At 61.3% G+C, this 17,932-nt stretch overlaps 1 protein-coding gene across 1 annotated transcript; it reads right to left on the reverse strand.

Moving 5' to 3' along the window:
- Nucleotides 1-9,204: 9,204 nt before the first annotated feature.
- On the reverse strand, nt 9,205-17,208 carry VOLCADRAFT_86489 (uncharacterized protein; the record flags this gene model as incomplete). The annotated part of the gene is made up of 9 exons (XM_002946281.1): nt 9,205-11,950; nt 12,595-13,373; nt 13,701-14,417; nt 14,469-14,530; nt 14,591-14,782; nt 15,363-15,579; nt 15,901-16,241; nt 16,329-16,902; nt 16,969-17,208. The coding sequence occupies 9 exons, from the start codon at nt 17,206-17,208 to the stop codon at nt 9,205-9,207; spliced, it is 5,868 nt and encodes a 1,955-aa protein (XP_002946327.1).
- Between the last annotated feature and the right edge of the window lie 724 nt (nt 17,209-17,932).

Here is a 17,932-nt window from a genome sequence, read left to right on the forward strand (position 1 = left end):
CCTTACCATTACGCCCCGATGGCATCTGATATGTCCAACCTTGATGCCATCCAGGTGCGTCCGGGTGCGCAGATATGCATCCCATGACGTGGTAAGGTCTGACAGTGCAATTGTAATTGCGGCGCGTTTTGGTTAATGCCTTGTGCTCTCCCCGCCTTCAGGTTGCGTTTGCCCAGGGCAGCCCCTTCCGGCCTTTCGAGCAGCTGTTGGCTGTGCTGCCCGCGGCGAGCAGCAAGCTGCTACCGCCGCCTTTCCGCGTCTTAATGACGGACCCCGAGTCCCCCATCATCGACTTCTATCCTGCGTCCTTCGAGGTGATATTAATGGCAGTCCTTACATGGCAATCCCTACTGCCATCCTCAGTGCTGTCGTGGGCTTTCCACTGTATGTGGTATATCCACGTAACAAATCGCCTTGCCTGGTTAAGGACAACGTTCGTTTCTGCGCGTTACAACGTGGCATTCATGACGATCAACGACGTGGAGCATGGCATCCTTCCACGTAGCTCAGAGCTAACAGTCCCACCCCTGTACTCCTGGGGATCGAAGCAGTGCCGCGTTTGCTTGCATGTGTAGGTGGACATGGAGGGAAAGCGGGCGGACTGGGAGGGCGTGGTGTTGGTGCCGTTTGTGGATGAGGTGAGTTCACGAGACTGCATTTGTGCCCCATCGCCTCGCGGGATGTCCCATGAGCACGCGCGTACGCTCTAGGGACGGGTATCTAACATTCCCGGTTTCATGTTTGGTCAGCTCATACTCTACTTTTTCCAGGTTTGACACCTTGTTGGCCATCGCGGCGCCATCAAGGCGGCCAGTGCCGTCCTTGAGTGCTGCTTAACGCACGTGTCGGGCTGGGCATGTGCAGGTCCGGCTTCTCAATGCTGCCCGGTCCGTCAAGACGGCACTACTCTCTCCCGAGGAGCTTGCGCGGAATCAGCTGGGGGTGATTCAGGTGAGCCAAGCCGCTCGTCATTTTCCTCCCAGTCCAAACGCAGTTTTTCTAATAGCACGTTATGCTATGCGCGTACAGTGCGATGCATATTGGAACTTGGCATCATGCGGCCGCAGCACGGCTGTTTTGATGGCTGCGATGCCGAGGATTGTGGATTGCTGGTGTATGACGGCCCGGTTCTTTTTGCCTTGTACCTTTCTGCAGATCTTCAAATTCAGCCGAAGCTCGACGGAGGAGAAGTATTGCACTTCGACCATGCCGAAACACTTTCGGGACTTGAAGGTGCGCCGTCACTCTGTCATTTACGTCTGCACGCAAGAGCAGCAGGCGTGGAACAACTCATCGAGCCCATTGTGCTGCATTTGGTAGAATGGGTTGCTCGGAATTATCTTCACAGATATATGTCGTGTTATCTCGATGTACAGACCATATGAAGAACACGTTGTGCACTTCCTGCCTTCCCCCATAGGTGTGCCACAGTCGATGTCAAGAGCGGCCTCCGCCACCGCCACTGCCGCTGGGTGGAAAGGGCTTCGTGCCAGTTTTGGTGCCCGGTACCCGTGTGGGACTTAATACGCCTGCGGGTATGCCGACGATGAAGTCGCTGCAGGTGCGCTCCCGTCTTCCCTCTGTGAGAGTCTTCCATCATCATGATGGAGCCCAGCGGATGACTTATACTACCTGTGTATAAGCAAATCCTGTTATAGCTAGGTATGAGCAGATCCTGGTATAAAACCCCTGGTAATCGGTCGGTCCTTGCGCAGGTCCGCCCGTCACTCCGTAACGCTGGCATAAACGTACTGGGCACTCCTAGCCGCAAGGAGAGTCTGGTGCTGGGGCTCAAGGACCTGCGCGAGGCCCTCAACGGGGCCGTCCTCAGCGCAGAACAGGTGGCCACGTCCGGCTTGCTGGGAACTCGGGCCTACATCAACTGGCCCTACCTGCAGGAGGCCAGGGTTGTGCGTGTGTCTGACCGCAGCAGCCAGGTTTCGTATGACAACAAGGGCGCAGTCAAGGTGAGGAGCCGGATTGGGGGCATTGTACGATGTACCGGTAGCTGTAATGGTGAAGACAGTGCTTTACAAAGTTGTGGACGGGTCGCTCCTTAACCCAAGTAATACATTTGCTCATACGGCTCCAGACACAGCAAGTATGCCAAGGCATGGCTTAGTGTCCCTGGAAGGTTCCAGAGTCGATCCTGACATAGGATGGATAGAAATCCCTCCATGATAAGAGGGTGGATGCATTCCCATGCCGACGGACGGTGAGGGACCCGGTTATAGTGAGAGACCTGCGAGTCGACCTGGAGTGGAGCTGTCTATCCGGCAGATTCCGCTGGGTGCTGGTGGTGGGTGCTGAACCCGAAAAGGTCACTTGACTTCGTAAACCTTGGCACGCGTGGGTGATGAGGAGGATGAGGGTGCCCCGAAACATTGCGGAAGGTGGTAGGGGGACTGCTAGCAGGCTAGTGAAGCTGTACCCCCTTTACACAATCATTTGCCTGTGAGAAATGGTGCGGTGCGGGATGCAGCCTAAGGGTCTTCCTAACGCGGAGAACTCTTGTGCATTAAGAGCAACTTGCAAGCATCATTGTGTTCCTTTGTGTGCCTGGTGGAGAGGTCCAGTTGTTACGGTGAGTTGCTATCCAATCAATCCTGCCCTGCGCCCGGGTGCGCCTGGACAGGTCCAACGCTGGCAGCAATCGGAGACCCAGCGGTGGGAGACGGACGCCGCCCATCTGGCGACCACGTTTCTTACACGATGCGGAATCGATGTGGGCAAAGTGGACTTGGTGGTAAGCACTGCTTGCGCCATCTGTGCCTTCTGAGGCCGTCGTTGCCCTGACGCCTTATCATCCCACCCAAATATGCTGAGCGGGCTGTGATGCTTGCGTGTCTAGGTGGGTGTCAAGGTGTGCTTGGGCTACATCCGCCACGGCGACGGTACCATTGAAAAGACCTACTCGAAGGACGAGGTCCAGGTTCCGCTGCAGGCAAGTCATGCACGCCTTTTCAAATAGCGCAGGCCCGTGCCAGTGTAAACCATGTGATGTGGCATGAGCAGTAAGTGCCTAACACGACGACTGTAAATGTGTCCGGTTTGACATGAACGCGCCTCTTTCGCTGCAGGCAGTAATTCGACATAGGCCCCAGCCGCTGGCAACAGGAACGGTAGGAGCCGACGGCGTGCCCGGATACCCGATTCTGTACGATGGCATGCAGGTGGGTGGGGCACATGATTTTCTTCACGCCCTGTGCCCTGTTGGAGCTTCAGTCTATCCTAGCGCGGCAGTGTGCGGCTCTGGTTCTGGCACGGCGTCTCTAGGTAAACACCATTGAGATATAGTTGTTTTGAAGGTGGTGCTCTGCTGCGTAAACAGGTTGTGTTTCTGGGCAAGCACTACTTCGGCTGCATGGCCACCGTGCTTCAAGATCTGGGAAAGGGGCTTTCCAAGCAGCACGCCAAGGCTGCATCGAAGCAGGGCGCAGCTGCAGCTAGTGGCCACTACCGCGTGCTTGTTCAGCCTGTGACGGAGCAGGTCAGTCCTGAAGCAACTGCACTGTTTCTGGTATCAGACTCGGGCGTTAATGTGCCTTAATTAATTAATTCATTAATTCATTTACGTACGTGTTGTCTATCGCCTTTCGGCTGCGATCCTTGACCATGTACGATGCGCGCTCTGGGTGCGTACGGCCTCCTGTTTTCGGGTAGTGCAACTTTGCTTACTTTAAGAGCCACGGTCCTGTTGTTGGCGGTTAGGAATGCCTCCTTCGACGGCTCTGGTAACGTAATGATGTTGATGTTGTTACAGGGTGGTTCAGCTTCACCAGTGGCCTCCTTCCCGAGGCAATTCCCTGCTCTCCCCTGCTAGAGGGGCACCCTAATCCATTCACCCCATCCGACTTTAAGAGTGTTCTCTTTGAGTTTGGCAACTCACCACCAGCATCCAACCAAATCTAGCGGACCAACGGCGCGTCAACTTAGTTCCTGGTAATCATGTCTTGTTGAAGCTTTTTCCTGGGCGATTGCAGGCGGGCGCTCAGGCGCTTCGCTCAGCCAAGCGGGTGGTGGAGCGCTTTGCTGTGAAGTACTACAGCAGTGGCGAAGTTTCAAGTAAATTGGCCGTTTCACCCCGCCTGCTCGGACGCATCACCGGAAACATGTGGGCGCGCGACGGTGAGACTGGACTGGAGGTTCGGGGCTGCGCGGTTGCATTTTGGTTCTCGGCATTCAGAGACGATCAATGCTGCACATCGATTGCTCCTCTCTTACCTATTGCCTGTTGCCCACCTGCGGGCCCCACCCTCCCCCATGACCACCAGGCGACGATCGGTACGATCTGGGTTTGGCTATCAAGACGCCGTCCAAGGAAGTCTGCGTGCCGGGTTTCAGCCAGCCGACGGAGGACGGCAACGGCTGGACCTATTCGGCGGCCGTAATAAACATCCTGCAGGAGTACCGGAAGAATTTTCCCGCGCTCTGGGCGACACTTTCAAAATCGGAGGGTGATGGCGCAGGCAAGTGCAGCAGAAGCGAAGGCCGGTGATGCTGCTCCCGGTGGTAGCAAAGCGATAAGTTGGTGGCTTCGCCTCGCTTGCTGCCAACCGGGCGACACTACTTCGCTTTGTACAATGGCCGCATGATGTAGCAATAGCATACTCACAACGCAGCGATCTATTCCAAGCTCCCTTTTAGTCCAGCCAAGGCATCTTGGCAGGTGCGATTGTTTGGAGCTGTTCTTTAGGTGTCGTTCCAGTCTCGCCTTATAATGGCACCACCAGGTACCATCCTGGTATAATCCCGACACCCTCTTTCACGCGACACCCAGGCGACCTAAGGCTGGACCAGGTTTTTCCCGGACTGACACCGGCGGCGCGCAAGGCCAAGGTGCGTGAGGTTACGGACTGGATTAAGTCCACTCCTCTGGCAAAGCGGCCGCTGGTCAAGGTGGGCACCAATGTTTTGTCGGACGAGGGGGTCAAGGCGCTGCATGCTATCGTCACGCCGACGCCCGCACGGCCGCCACCGACGGTCGAGTACGAGAACGTCCCGCCGTTGCTGCTGCTTCCTCCCTATACTCCTGGCGCAGACCAGGTGCGACGCGACTAGGCGAATTCAAGCAGCTTCAGCTTTTGCAGCAGCTGATCAATTTGACAGTCATATAAAGCCGGAGTTGTATTTTAGGTCCTCGCGAATGCGGGTACGAGGCATAAGAAGCTTCCTCCTGACGTGGGAGAACGCAATCCCGAGGGCCACTCGGGTGCTGAAGGGTAAAATATGACGTCATTCCCGGTCGGTTTCCATGTCGCAGGTGAAGCTGTCGGTGCAGGGAGGCTCCTTCCAGCTGGGCGACCGGGTGGTGTGTGTCAGTGGCAAAGGCAACCCCCCTTACGGCCTTCGCGGTACAGTCATTGGTAAGCTGACGCAGCGCGTAACGACACTTGCTGCCATACCCAGTGGCTCCGTCTGTTTGCGAGGCAGTAGGTGTGTTTACGAGCCACATCTTACCTGAACACTGCAGGCGTTTACGAGGAGGCATGTGAGGTGCTATTTGATGAGGATTTCGGGGGTGGCAGCAACCTGAATGGCCGCGTTAATGGCAAATGCGGCGCGTTCGTGCCGCTGGACCTGCTGCTTTGTGTCAACAAACCGATTGAGATTTCCTTGGCTAAGCACCAGGTACCTCGCCAGAGCAACAGCAAGCAGGCCGCAGCTACGCCTGCAACCGCCGGGACGGGGCCCTCCAACACATCACCAGGAACTCGAGGCGACCAGGGTGCAGCTGCGGCCAAGCAGGCGGCGGATCAAGCAGTATTGGCGGCGCAGAGGGCCAAGCAGCCACCAGCAGCAGCTGCTGCCGGGGCATCAGCCTGCGTGCCAGCTTCGGTGGCCGTCACGGCCCCCGTCGTGCCACCTACTCCATCCACTAAGCTGCTGTCCGCGGCGATGCGCGCTGCAGGTCTAGCCAAGTCGGATGCGCAACCGCAGCCGCAAGTCGACTCTGCCTCCGCAGTGGCCGGAGGAGAAAGCCTGCAACGCAAGGCCTCAGCACAAGCCAATAGCAGCGGGCAGGCGTCGTCGCCACCTGGGCAGGCTGATGTAGCCGTGAGCGCAGCGGCTGCGGCAAGTGCAGCTGCGGTTGCGGTTCAGGCATCACCGGGGGGGTCCCTCGCCCAGTTGAAAAGGCTCGTGCCCAATGCGCGTGTGGGCTCGCCTGATGCAGTAAGCCAGGGAATCCAAGCGCCTGCAGCAGCCGCAGCGCTGCCGCCTCGCCCATGTCAGGACGCGGCACCGGCTGTTGCTCCACAGCAATCGGTTCTGTCACAGTTCTCCCCGCAGCCGTATCCACCTCATCCCGTGTTAATCCAGGGAGGTGCGATGCCGCCGCCCCAACCTCCACATCTGCCACAGCCAATGGTCACTTTCCAACCACGGGCTCCCTACATGGCAGGCGCTCCACAACAGCGGCCGCCTGCCTTCTTCCCAATGCATGTGCCTACCCCGACCGCGATGGGTATGCTGGTCCCAGGGCCCTTCCCGGGCGGCGCGAAACCCCCCCCGCACACGGGTCCCATGATGGGCCCAATGGTCCTGGGTCATCACCACGTGCCTTTTGCAATGTCACCGGCGCAGCACCAGGCGGCATTTACCCAGCCATTCGGACCTCGACAGGGGCATCTGCAAGAGCAGAGGCAGTGGCAGCAGCCGGCCTCGCAAGGACCCTATAACAACGCAGGGCAGCCGGCGCTGCCTTCGGGGCAGGTTCAAGGCAGGATGCCCGTCACTGCATTTCCTAACGGTGCAGCTACAGGCCCGGCGGTCACGGTGCCGAAGTCCCATCCCATCGACATTGATAACCCGCACAGCGTGGACGACACTGACGACAGTGCCTCCGGATCAACTCGCAAGAACACAGAGGGTTCTACCACCAAAGGAGTGACCGGGGCATCCGCAGCTCGTGTTACGGCTGTCGGACAGCATCCAGGAGACAATACCGCCGTGCAACGGAAGTTGGGCGGTCATATGGCACCGAACGGCAGCGGCGTGGAAGAGGAGGGGCGCATTGGAGGCGGGGGAGCTGGGCTCGGCAAGAGCGCACGGTTACCTGATGCTTCAGGGCGCGGCTTCCGTGGACGGGGTCGACCGGTGCCTGGGTCGAGCATGGCAGAGCCCTTAGCACCTGGAAGCCTGGCACCGGGGGTTCAATCCCCGGAGGCGCCTGCGCAGGTGCTTACCGCACGGCACTCACTGGACTGTGCTCAGGCCGGCCAGGTTCTACTGCGGTCCCTACAGGCCTCGGCCGCGGCTGCTGGAGATAAGCGCAATGCTGCGTCTCCGGGCACTTGTCCAATGGCTGCGCAGCTGCCACCGAACCCGGGTGCGGCTCTTCTCCGGATGCTGCAGGGGGGAGGTGAGGTCAGTGACAACGCCGATGTAGCCATCAAGGCTCAGTCGCTTGATAGCAGCACGGAATTACTGCGTGCGCTGCAACGGTCGTAAGCGCTCGTGAGTGGGGAGTGAATTGCGCTCGTATTGTGGATTCCTGTCATTGGGCAGTTTGCGATATCGGTTCATCATATTAAAATAGCAAGATCCAAGGCTGCGGTCTTTTGGCGAATGCCATTTGCCCCGCCAAATTATCCAAGCTGTCTACTCAATGGGATGGTATCTGCATACAATTGCGTCGTGATGAGTGTAGTAGCCTGAACTGGTGCGTTTGTGGCCGCCGTCCAGCCTGCCTCGTGGGTTTCTATCAGAGGAACCATATACCCTAATACAGAACAGGATGCGACGCTAATGATACGTTGCTACTCGAAACGCTATATCCGCAGAACGTCTACCGTCATTTCCGGGGCCTTAAGGATGACTTTGCAGGACAGCGGTGCGTGTGGGCTTGACGGGTATATTCACCCGTCCCGTGCACGCATTGCCCCAGTTAGTTGTGCTTGAGGAACCGTTCGCTGTTCTACGCGCATCTGCGCGGCATTTTTGCCTGCATGCCTGCAACTATACCTCGTTTGCACGTGGCTATGTTGACTGTGGTGTCGTGGTGAGTCGCAACTCGCATGAACAGCGGTTTGACTGCACAGGCTGTTTTGTTGTGAGCGATGTTGACGGTTGGCTGGGCGGCTGCGGGCACCGCTGTGGCGTCGTTCGAGCAAGGAAATGTAACAGAGCGCTTTTGACCGCAGTGCTGTTTGCACGTCTTTACGTTGGCTTGTCTTATGTTATTTGGACGAAAATTGACCGTGTGTTTGCATGCTGAAGGACCGTGTGAAAATTGACCGAATTTTTGCATGTTGGGAGCGGGAATGCGTTGGCAGGATAGCTGATGAAGGTTAGCGTGTGTTGATTGTGCAAACCCCTGCCTACGCTGTTTCATTAAGTACTTTAGCGCGCACTTGCAGAATCTCCTTCCTGAAATTGATTTCCCGTATGCCGGACACGGTAGCATTTATGCATTCTATATCAAGGGCGCCGATGGGGTTGCGCTTTTCATGACAGCATTCCTAACAGGCATCTATGCAATCGCGACATCATAAATGACGGTGCCTCTGGATGTTGTGGGTGGTGTTAGGCATGCAGGTCCTAGCAATTTGTCAAGTTGTTGATCTTGGAATGCCTATTATGCAAGACGCATACGATGCTGGTATTCGTTGTGTAAGGATAAGGGTTGATATCAGGAATGTGCGAAGGCTGTTTATGCATGGGAAAAAAGAGCGATACTTTGGCACCCCTCCTGTCCGTGATACGCACGCGGAATCACTCTCACTTTCACGATCCTGCAGTAGTTCCGTCCACAAACGTCAAAAAACCGAGCGTTATCAATATCACAAGCCCTCCGCTGCAGAACCTTTCTGTCCACATACTGCAAGCAAAAACCTCCAGCATCAGGTTTCAGTCAGAAATTCTGTCTGTGCACCTATGGCACACCGCGACGTGGCCGTGCACGTATTGCCAGACCGCTAAGATGAGCACGCTCGATTTTGCACCATGACTGTAATGGCGCTCAGACCTAGGCAGATCCAGATGATAACCTGAACCGAACCCCGTCATCCGGCGAACCAGGTGGCCAAAAGCGACAGTCCTAGAACACCACGTGTGCACGCTTCATGCATTTCATGCAATTCTCGACCATTGCCACCGACCGACAACGCTGCTAATCCGGTAGTAAACGCGCATCATCACGTTCATCAAGGGAAATCGTTTGTAGCATCCAGTACAATAAGGCCATTCATTAGCGAAAGCCACTCACAGGCCGTTCACGGCCTTCAGGGCTGCAAACATGGCGTCGAAGTCAGCGAGGTCATCGTCGTCGTCTTTGGCAGGTAGACATGCCATGTTCGCCTGTCCAGGGTCGCCCATTGGCGGCTTCCGTGTTGCATCTTTGTTTTCATCCTTCCCGTACACAGCTGCATCCGCACCCTGAACCGCATTGCAGTCCCCTGGGTCGCGGCCTTCTCCCGGGGGCCTGGCTCGGGTTTGACCGTCCGCAGGATCTGCAACTTTGTCGACAGCCTGATGGAGCCCTGCCTCCACCTCTTCCGTCTTCATTCCCCAACTTGGATTAAAATCAGCCGCAGGGCGCCGACGCCGCGGGTGCTTCCCATCCGCCGCCTCAACTGCAGCTGCTGCGACCTGCAGTTCCACACCCGTGGTCACGAGCTGTTCCCCTCCAGTAACGCCCGTGGCCACGCGACCCATCGTAGCATCGTCCTGTCGCCCGCACTCGACACCGCAGGCGCGGCGCTTGCGCGGCTTAGGAAGCTTCACCTCAGCTTCTCGGCCAGCTTCAGGCTTGGCGCGCTCTCTCTGCTGCTGCTGTTGCTGCTGCTGTTGCTGCTGCTGACGTCGCGCGGCTGGAGCTGCCCGAGGCGGTAGAGGCGGACGAGCCGTGAGGCGGCGGCTAGCTGCTGGAACGGCCCCCAGGATCGAGGTTCCGTTATTTGCGGCCACCGGCTCCGCAGCAAACGCCGCAGCTGGCGGAACCAGCGCTGTTAGGGCGCGCGGCCGTTGCTGGGTTGCAGTGTCAAGAGGCTGAGGCGGCAACCGCATTCGCTGCAGCATCTCCAAGGCCTCTCGCTGCGCCCGCAGAGCGAGCTGCGTCTGCCGAATGAGCTCCGCATCAGCCTGGCCGAGCTCCTCCAGCAGGTCGTCGAAATCCAGCTGACTGCCCTGACCGCCAGCACCGCCGAACTTGCCAGCGTCAGCCTCAGCCTCGGTCTCGGGCTTCACTACTCCCGCAGCACCAACCCCGCAGGCGCCTCGGGGACCGTTTGCGAGCGCCGCCCCTACACGGGTTCTTGCAGCTGTGGTGCCATAGGAGTCGTCATCGGCATCCCGCCCCTGAGCCACATGTGATCCCCGCGCGCGCTTCCTTTGCGGCAGCCCTGCCGCGTCTTGACTGGGTTTGAGATCGATTGCCAGCCCATCCTGACTGGGAGCCTCGGCCCCTCCCGCCGCGTTACACCGGGGGCCGAGCCCTCCCTCCTCCTGATATCCTTCGGACCCGGCAGCATCACCGATCCCATCCTCGTCGTCCTCTTCCTCCGTGGTGTCGACATGAGCAGCTGAGCGCGAGCGCTTGCCCAATCGCCCACCGCGGCCCCCGCCGCGACCACGGCCCCGCGCGCGGGGGGATCTCGATGGCCCGGGCTGCCTCCCGCCGCGGCCCTGACCTCGCCCTCCACCCGGAGGTGCCCCGGGATCCCCGACTGCTGCTGCTGCTGCTGATACTCGTCGGCCTAACAGAAGCCCGTTGCGGCGCAGGAACGCCTCCAGGGAGGGCCGTCGTACTGCCTCAGTGCCCCGACTTATCTCCTCCTCATCGCACACCACCACCTGAATCAGGGTCTGCCATTTCTTCTCACCGCCCGGGATCCCGCAGTGTTCGGGCCACTGCATGGCCAGGATCTGCTTCGCCTGCGGGGACTGCTGCTGCTCCGCATCGCCGCTGCCGCCGCCCCGCGGGTGACCAGGGCTGCGCCTGATGAGGGCCGCGGCGGCAAAGGCGGCGGCGGTGGCACAGGACTCACAACCGCAACTCACAATGCGGGTGCGCGTGTCCATGACGCCTGAGACGCCCCCACACGTGACGTTGAGGCGCGGGTGGACATCAGCCAGGACGGGCAGCGGGGAGCTGCTCTTAACAGCGCTGCTGGGGGCCTGCTGTCCCTGTCCCCCTGCACCGCCAGAGACGTCGCCGCCAGCACTACCGCCGTCAGCGAACTCGCCGCGACCTCGGCCCCGTCCCTGCACGGCATTCCTTCGACCGCGACCGCGACCGCAAACCCCCCCGGGCGACGGCTCCTGAACCCTGGTGCTGCCTGTGCGAGCTGCTTTATTGTTGTCCACTCCCGCTGCTGCTGCCGCAGCAGCTGCTGTCGCTGCTGCTGCTTTTGCTGGTGACGTTACGTGTTTCTTAGGGGAGGGTGAGTCGACGGCGACCTCCTCCATCTCGGCAAAGGCCGCTTCCAGCTCCGCATCCACATCGAAATCGTCGTCTGCGTCGTCGTCCTCACCAGCAGTGATGTTGGCATCCACACCGCTCGGCAGCGACGGCCCCGGAATCCCGGGACCGCCTTCGCCCCTACCCGCCATCACCACCTGCCCCACCGTCCGCCCTCCGCGTTGTAACAGGTCGCCTGAATCCGATGTGGTGCCACCGCGGACGTACGACCCGTAAACCCCAGCCGCCGTCCCCGCACCAGGTCCCCGTGCGGGGTCCGTGTCCGCTCTTTGTCGCCGAGGCAACAGCTGCTGCTGTTGCGGTTGCTGCTGTTGCTGGGTTGAAGGCGGCCGTGGCCGCTGCTCCTCCTCCGTGTCGCCCCGCTCTGCGCCCATCAGTCGGTCGTGGCGGGTGAGCCAGGTGTCCGCCACGTCCTGCACCCGCTGCCGCCGCGCCTCCTCAGCCTGCAGCACGCGGGGGGGTACCCCCGGGGGGGCGGCGCCCCGCGACCCCTCCCCGCTCAGCAGCCCGGCAGATGCCAACTCGCTCCTGAGGGGCGACACAACCATTAGCGACCACAGCGCCATTGGGGAGGGAGGGCAAACACTTCGTGGCACCGGTGCTACAGTGCGGCATAGCTAAGTCACAGTACAGCGCGGGTGGTGATGCCCCCCATGATGCATTGTTCAAGTACAACGCCCTCCCTGTCACCCCCCCCCCTCGACACATGTAGTGCGGGTAGACACAAGGGTCGATCCAAGCTGTGTCCATGAGCCTACAGGGCATTCCTACATGTCTGAGGGGGGACTGTTGCGCCCCTAAGAGTGTGGGCAGCAAACCCACGGTCTGTCTGCAAATCTGTGCCTTCCTGGCAGGCGGTCTACCAGGTGGCGATGTGAGAGAGGGGGTAGGGACGGCTCAGACCTGCGGTGCCCAGGGCCCACAGCTCCAAGAGCCGGTCCCTCCGCAACTGCCCTCCTCCTCTCCTACCCCGCGGTAATCCCCCGCCGCCCTTATGGATACACTCTTCACCTACACCACGTGCCTCTGTAATTTGCTGCCAAACGTTTCCGTTAGTTTGTTACTTCCTCCCGAAGCTGTTGATTAACGGCCCTCCTGCACCTCGCGGCCTATGCCATTCGAGGAGGAACCTGCGCCGCATCCCGGTCCCCCGGCCCCCTCCGCGACCCCACCTGTGGCGGATGACCACCACGCGGCGCTGGCCCGGCCGGCCGCTGCTGACCGGGCCCAGCCACCCCCCCGCACGACCAATACCGCCGCCCCCTCCCAACCCCGCAGCCTCCCCTTCCCCAGGCCGCTGCATGGCGCGCTTCCGCATCAGCGCACCCAGCTCCCCCGCCACGCGCCGACGCGGGGGGGCTGGGGGCCGCGCCGCCACCTGCGCCAGCGCCTCTGCCACCGTGCGCGGGCCTGCAGCTGCCTCCGCCTCCGCACGCGCCGCCTCCTCCGCAGCTCGATGGACCTCCAGCTCGCGCTGCAGCCGCTTCTCCTCAGCGCGGCGGCGGTGCGCCGGCGGCCGCCGCAGCGCCTTAAGCACCTCCGCAAACATAGCCCGAACTCCACGCCGTACATCCCCACCGACACGCGCTTCAAATAGCACATCAGGCAAGCCGCTGCCGCCGCCGTCGTCGGATCTGAAGACCGCCTCCCGCTGCTGGCCGTACAGCTCGCAGAGCATCTGGAAGGACTCCAAGTCCGCGAGGAGGGGCAGGGCCGTACGGAGGTGCAGTAGCGCCTGGCGCAGGACGGGGTTGGACACGAGGACCTCGTAGAAGGTGGCCTCGCGGGTGCGGAAGGGATCCAGCCGCTGACCGGCGACCCAGCGACCCGCGGCGATGGCCTGGGCCCGTCCGGCGGCGGCCGCGGCCCCGCTCTCCAGCCTGGGCGGAGTGGTGGCCCCCAGGTAGCGAGCCACACCACCCGGCACCAGAGCCCCCCCGCGCCAGAGCTCCTGGAACAGCGCGATGGGGGTGCGGGGAGGGGAGGGGGGGATGAAGAAGTGAAGAGGATGTCGGAAAGACTACCTACCTACGCCGCCAGAACTAAAACTGGGGGGTGGGGGGGGAGAGCACAACTCCCTGGTTGCGCTCCCCCCTCCCCTTCCCCCCCTCCCCTTCCCCCCCTCCCCTTCCCCCCCTCCACCGGGACCCCTGCCCGCCCAGGGCTGCTGGTACCCGGTTTGCAGCGCACACATGTACGGCATCCCAATCCTGCCAGCGTCAGCAACCTTCTCCGCCCCCTGCACCCGCACCTACCCCTCCCGCACCACTTCACTCACCCGCACAACAGCCACCACGTCCCTTAGTCCAGCAGCTGCCGCCTCTCTGACCGTCTCCACCAGACAGCTCAGCAGCGCCAGCGGCAAGTACACCCGTACGGGAGGCTGGCATAGCTGCGTGCCGTACAAGCAGTACACGGCATAGATAGCTCCCACGCGAGCGGACAGCGGTACATCCGGCCCGGGAGGCGGCAGCCCCGCCGGTAGGGTATTTGATACGTGCAGCAGGTTCGCGGCCTCTCGGCCTTCAGCATCCGCGGGCTGGTGGCCAACTGCAGCTACCGGGGTTCCGCCCCCCCCACCCGCACCCGCACCCGCACCCGCACCCGGTACCAACGGACCCACATCTGCATCCACCGCAGTGGCCACCGCTGTCGCTGGGCTCCGGACACCCCCCGGTTCGGGTTCGTCGGCGGGTGCAGCCACGGTGCCCAGCTCCCGCCCTGTCGCAGCCCCGGGGCCATCAGCCGCTGGGCCAACCAGCTCGGCCGCGTGTTGCTGCTGGGCGGAGCGAGGGGTCCACCGCGGGGCGGCACCTGGTACCTCCGGCTGCGCTGCAGGAGGCCGCTGATGCTGCGGTGCGGACTGCGGGTGCAGCAGCGCCAGAGGCAGCGTTGGGAGCTGGAGTATCGCCCCCGGGATACTGCCCTCACACGGCGGTGCCGCAGCGCCCTCGGCGGGGGCTGCACCTCCGCTGGGGGGCCGCCCCGTCGCGACCTGTCCGGACCCGGCAGCAGCAGCGGGCCCCCACGGGGACAGCTCCCCCACCGTGGGGTTCGAGGGCAGGTCTGGACCAGGACCTCTCAAAGGACCTGCGGGGGCTGTGGGGGCTGTGGGCGGCAACGCCGAATGAGGGTGTGGCTGTGGGTGTGGTTCGTCGGAGCCGGCACCAGGCCCGACGGCAGGCCCCGATGTCTCCGGGTGGAGGTCCGAGGAGGGGCTCCAGTGCGGGTGGGCGGCCTGTGCGGGCAGGACGTCCGCGGCAGGACCGGTTCGCCCGCTGCCCAGGTGGGGGGGGTGCGCTCCCGTCCGCTCCTCTGAAGTGCCCGCCACTGCCTTAGCGGGACGCATCAACTGCGCGGCTGCGGGGTGGTTGGTGGGGAGCAAGGGAGGGCGAGTGCGCCGGGTGCGCTCAGGCATCCTTGATCAGGCCGTTTAATGCGATACACTACACTACGATCGGAAAGCCTCATGGGAGAAGGGCGTGTCGGCCAAACACCTGCAACCTGGAAGTGCGGCTCCCGACCCCCCCACCACCACCCCTCGCATGTGAGCTCTGAGGGACTCTGAGGGAGGGATGGGGACACAGTCGGTGGCGGGTCTGAGGGCGGCAGGGCCACATCCTTCCGGGCCACATCCGGCGGGGTGTATAGGCTCCACAGGGCCCACAGGGTCGGGTGCGGACAGCGCGTGTGTGAGCGACCCGGCAGGCTCACAGGACACGGGTGCGGCTGGGGCCGGCTCATCATCGTGGCATTACCCTCCTTAGTCTCCACAATGTTGTGGAAATACAACAGCAAGGCGCACCGTAACCGTAGCAAGGAGACCTGGCAAGCCTCCTTACGTGCACTTGCATAGCAAGCCACCCAGTAACGCTTCTCAACGCTTGTAGGACCCGGACAACCTCCCGCCCCAGTTCCCCCTCCCTCCCTCCCCCCTTACCAGAGGCAGCTGCATCGGAGCGGACCGCGGCGAACCCCCCTGGCGGCTGTTGCTGCGCTGCTGCTGCCGCCGTCACCTCCTCCGGGACCCCCAGCACCGGGTCACCCGCGGGTTGAGACAATAGGAAGGACTGCGGCAACGCTGGCGTCGTTTGCTGTTGCTGTTGCTGCTGTTGTTGTTGATAATGGTGGTGCTTGTAGGACGGGGAAGGCAACCCCTGGAGTGGCGAAGGCATCACAGCACTACAGCGTAACGGCGACCAGCCCCCCCTGGGACCCGGGGAGAAGAGTGCCGGGGCGGCCCCCAGGTCCGCTAGCTCGTAATGTGTCAACAGCTCCAGAGTAGCAGCCCCACCGGACACTGAGCTATCCCCCGGGCGCTCCACCGGCTCCCGCTGTGGACTGCGGCGGCTGCTGTCTGTCCCGGCCGCCATTGGTCCATTCCAGTGCAAGACGGCTTTGCTACCCCCCCCGCTGTCACCACCACCACCACCGGCACCACCACCGGCACCACCATCATCAGTTGTGTTTGGACCCACTACATGGTCTTCAGCTGCCTCCGTGCACAGGCCCCGCAGACAGGTGCCAACCCCGGGCAGCGCCAGGCCGCCCCAACTGGAAGCTGCAGCCAAGGAAGCGGCTGCGGGGACTGCTGGGACTGCGGCAGGTGCAGCAGAGCCGTCGTAGTCGTCCTCCTCTTCCAAGCCCCATGGCGCCGTGGGAGCCCCCAGTGCCCCACTCGTGCCAGCTAGCAAGGCCGAACACAGCAGCTGCGCGCCGCCCCGGTCGTCATCCCCTAAGACGCCATCCGCGGTGGCGTTGTTGGGGTCTGTGGGGTCCCGTCTCACATGCTGCTCTGCACCTCCCTTCACAGGGACCGCTGGGGGCGCAGACGGAGCAAACGGAGGATGGTCGAGGGCAGGGCCCCATGGGAGGGCTCCAAGGGGGGCTTCGCTTCGATCAGCACCAGGGAGCAGTGTGGGTATGCACTGCTGCTGCTCATGAGGGGCACCCGGGGGAAGCGCCAGCAGCGACAGCGGCAGTGGCACGGGGGGGGCCCCGGTGCTCGGCGGGCCCCCCTGGGTGTTCCCGGCAGGGACAGCATGTGGCTGAACTGCCGACGGCAGCCCGCCTGTCAGGTACTGGGCGTCCTGCTCAAGCAGGTCACCTCCGAATAGCTCATCGATGTGGGCCAACAGGTCGTATTCCTGGCCAAGAGGATCGTCCTCTGCTGTGGCATGGTTGCCGGTGCCAGGGGCGTCAACGCCACTGGTGGGGGGTCTAGCGGCCGCTGCGGTGTCGGCCTGAGGCAGCTGCTCCTGCCCAGTGCCGACGCCTGCTCCAGCGCCCGAGCTTCCTGAGGCCTTCTTCTTACGACCAGGTCGCTTCCGCACCTCCGGTCCGGTAGGGGCTGCGGCACCGGTTAGCTCGCATGGAGCGGGCCTATAGTCCAAGTACGGACTGGGGTCAGCTAAGCGGTTTAGCGCGACGGCATATAACAGCTGCAAAAAGTCTCTTGCCGGTACGTTGAGTGGTACAGCCTACAGTCGCATAACAAAAGGTCAGTGGCATGGCCGCCGCCCGGCATCCAACAGAACGAGGCTCACCTGATGGATGAAAGTGAAAGACCCATCAAGCCATATTTCCTTAAAGGTAGCAAGCTTCAGCGGGGCGTTGCCCTGAACCTGCAATGAACCTTGGAGTCGTAAGCCAGTTGCTACGTTACCATTTCCAAAACAATTTCTGCGGACCTTTAGTACAAACTGATCAATAATCTTATGAACATCCGCTTCAAAGCTGGGAATTATGGATGCCGGCGCAGACTTCTTGGGCACCAGCTTGCCCATGATGGCGAAGCAGCTCCCTCATTTGAGTAAGGCCAGCTCAAAAGCTGGAAAACTGCGATTCTGCACTTGAAATGAAAGCGTCTTAAGCGATGCTCAGCAAGCTTTCATGCTGCACGGCTGCCGCGCTTCCGTCTCGGCGATGTTACTACTTCGATGCTAAGATCACTGCAGCAAGTATAACGACCTCTTGATGGGTTCCATTTCCCACGCCAGGAACTATGCCATTTGCCAAAGTGCCTCCTGCATCGCATGTCTGGCGGACCAAGTACGGCAGCAACGGTGTGCTATGTACTACTGTGAAATTTCAAGTGTCCAGGTGCTCTGTGTTTGCAATAGGCGTGAGCTGCAGGAGCTGCAAAGGATATACACCAAATGCCGGTAAGCGCTGGCAGCGGCCCAACGACGCCACGAGTAAGCAGCGCACTCTCCGCCTTGCCCCTGAGTACTGAATTATGAATGCAAAGCTCATCGATACTTAGCGCAGCATTCAGAAAGCAAACGAACCATCCCATTTAGGCAGTCGACCTTTCGGTCTTGTCTGGAGCTGGTCTGCAGGAAAGACACTCTTAAGCACACCCGTTCACCACGGCTCACCTATCAGCCTTCATCAACCGTCAGTAGTAGCAGCGTGCCCTTCAGCCAGCTTCCGAAATAAACAAACGTCTTATGTGCGCGCCGCTGGCGCGTTTGCTGATAGTCTGCAGCCAGCTATGGAAGGTTAATC

Source organism: Volvox carteri (assembly GCF_000143455.1).
Source record: "Volvox carteri f. nagariensis unplaced genomic scaffold VOLCAscaffold_1, whole genome shotgun sequence".
In the NCBI taxonomy this organism is placed as follows: domain Eukaryota; kingdom Viridiplantae; phylum Chlorophyta; class Chlorophyceae; order Chlamydomonadales; family Volvocaceae; genus Volvox; species Volvox carteri.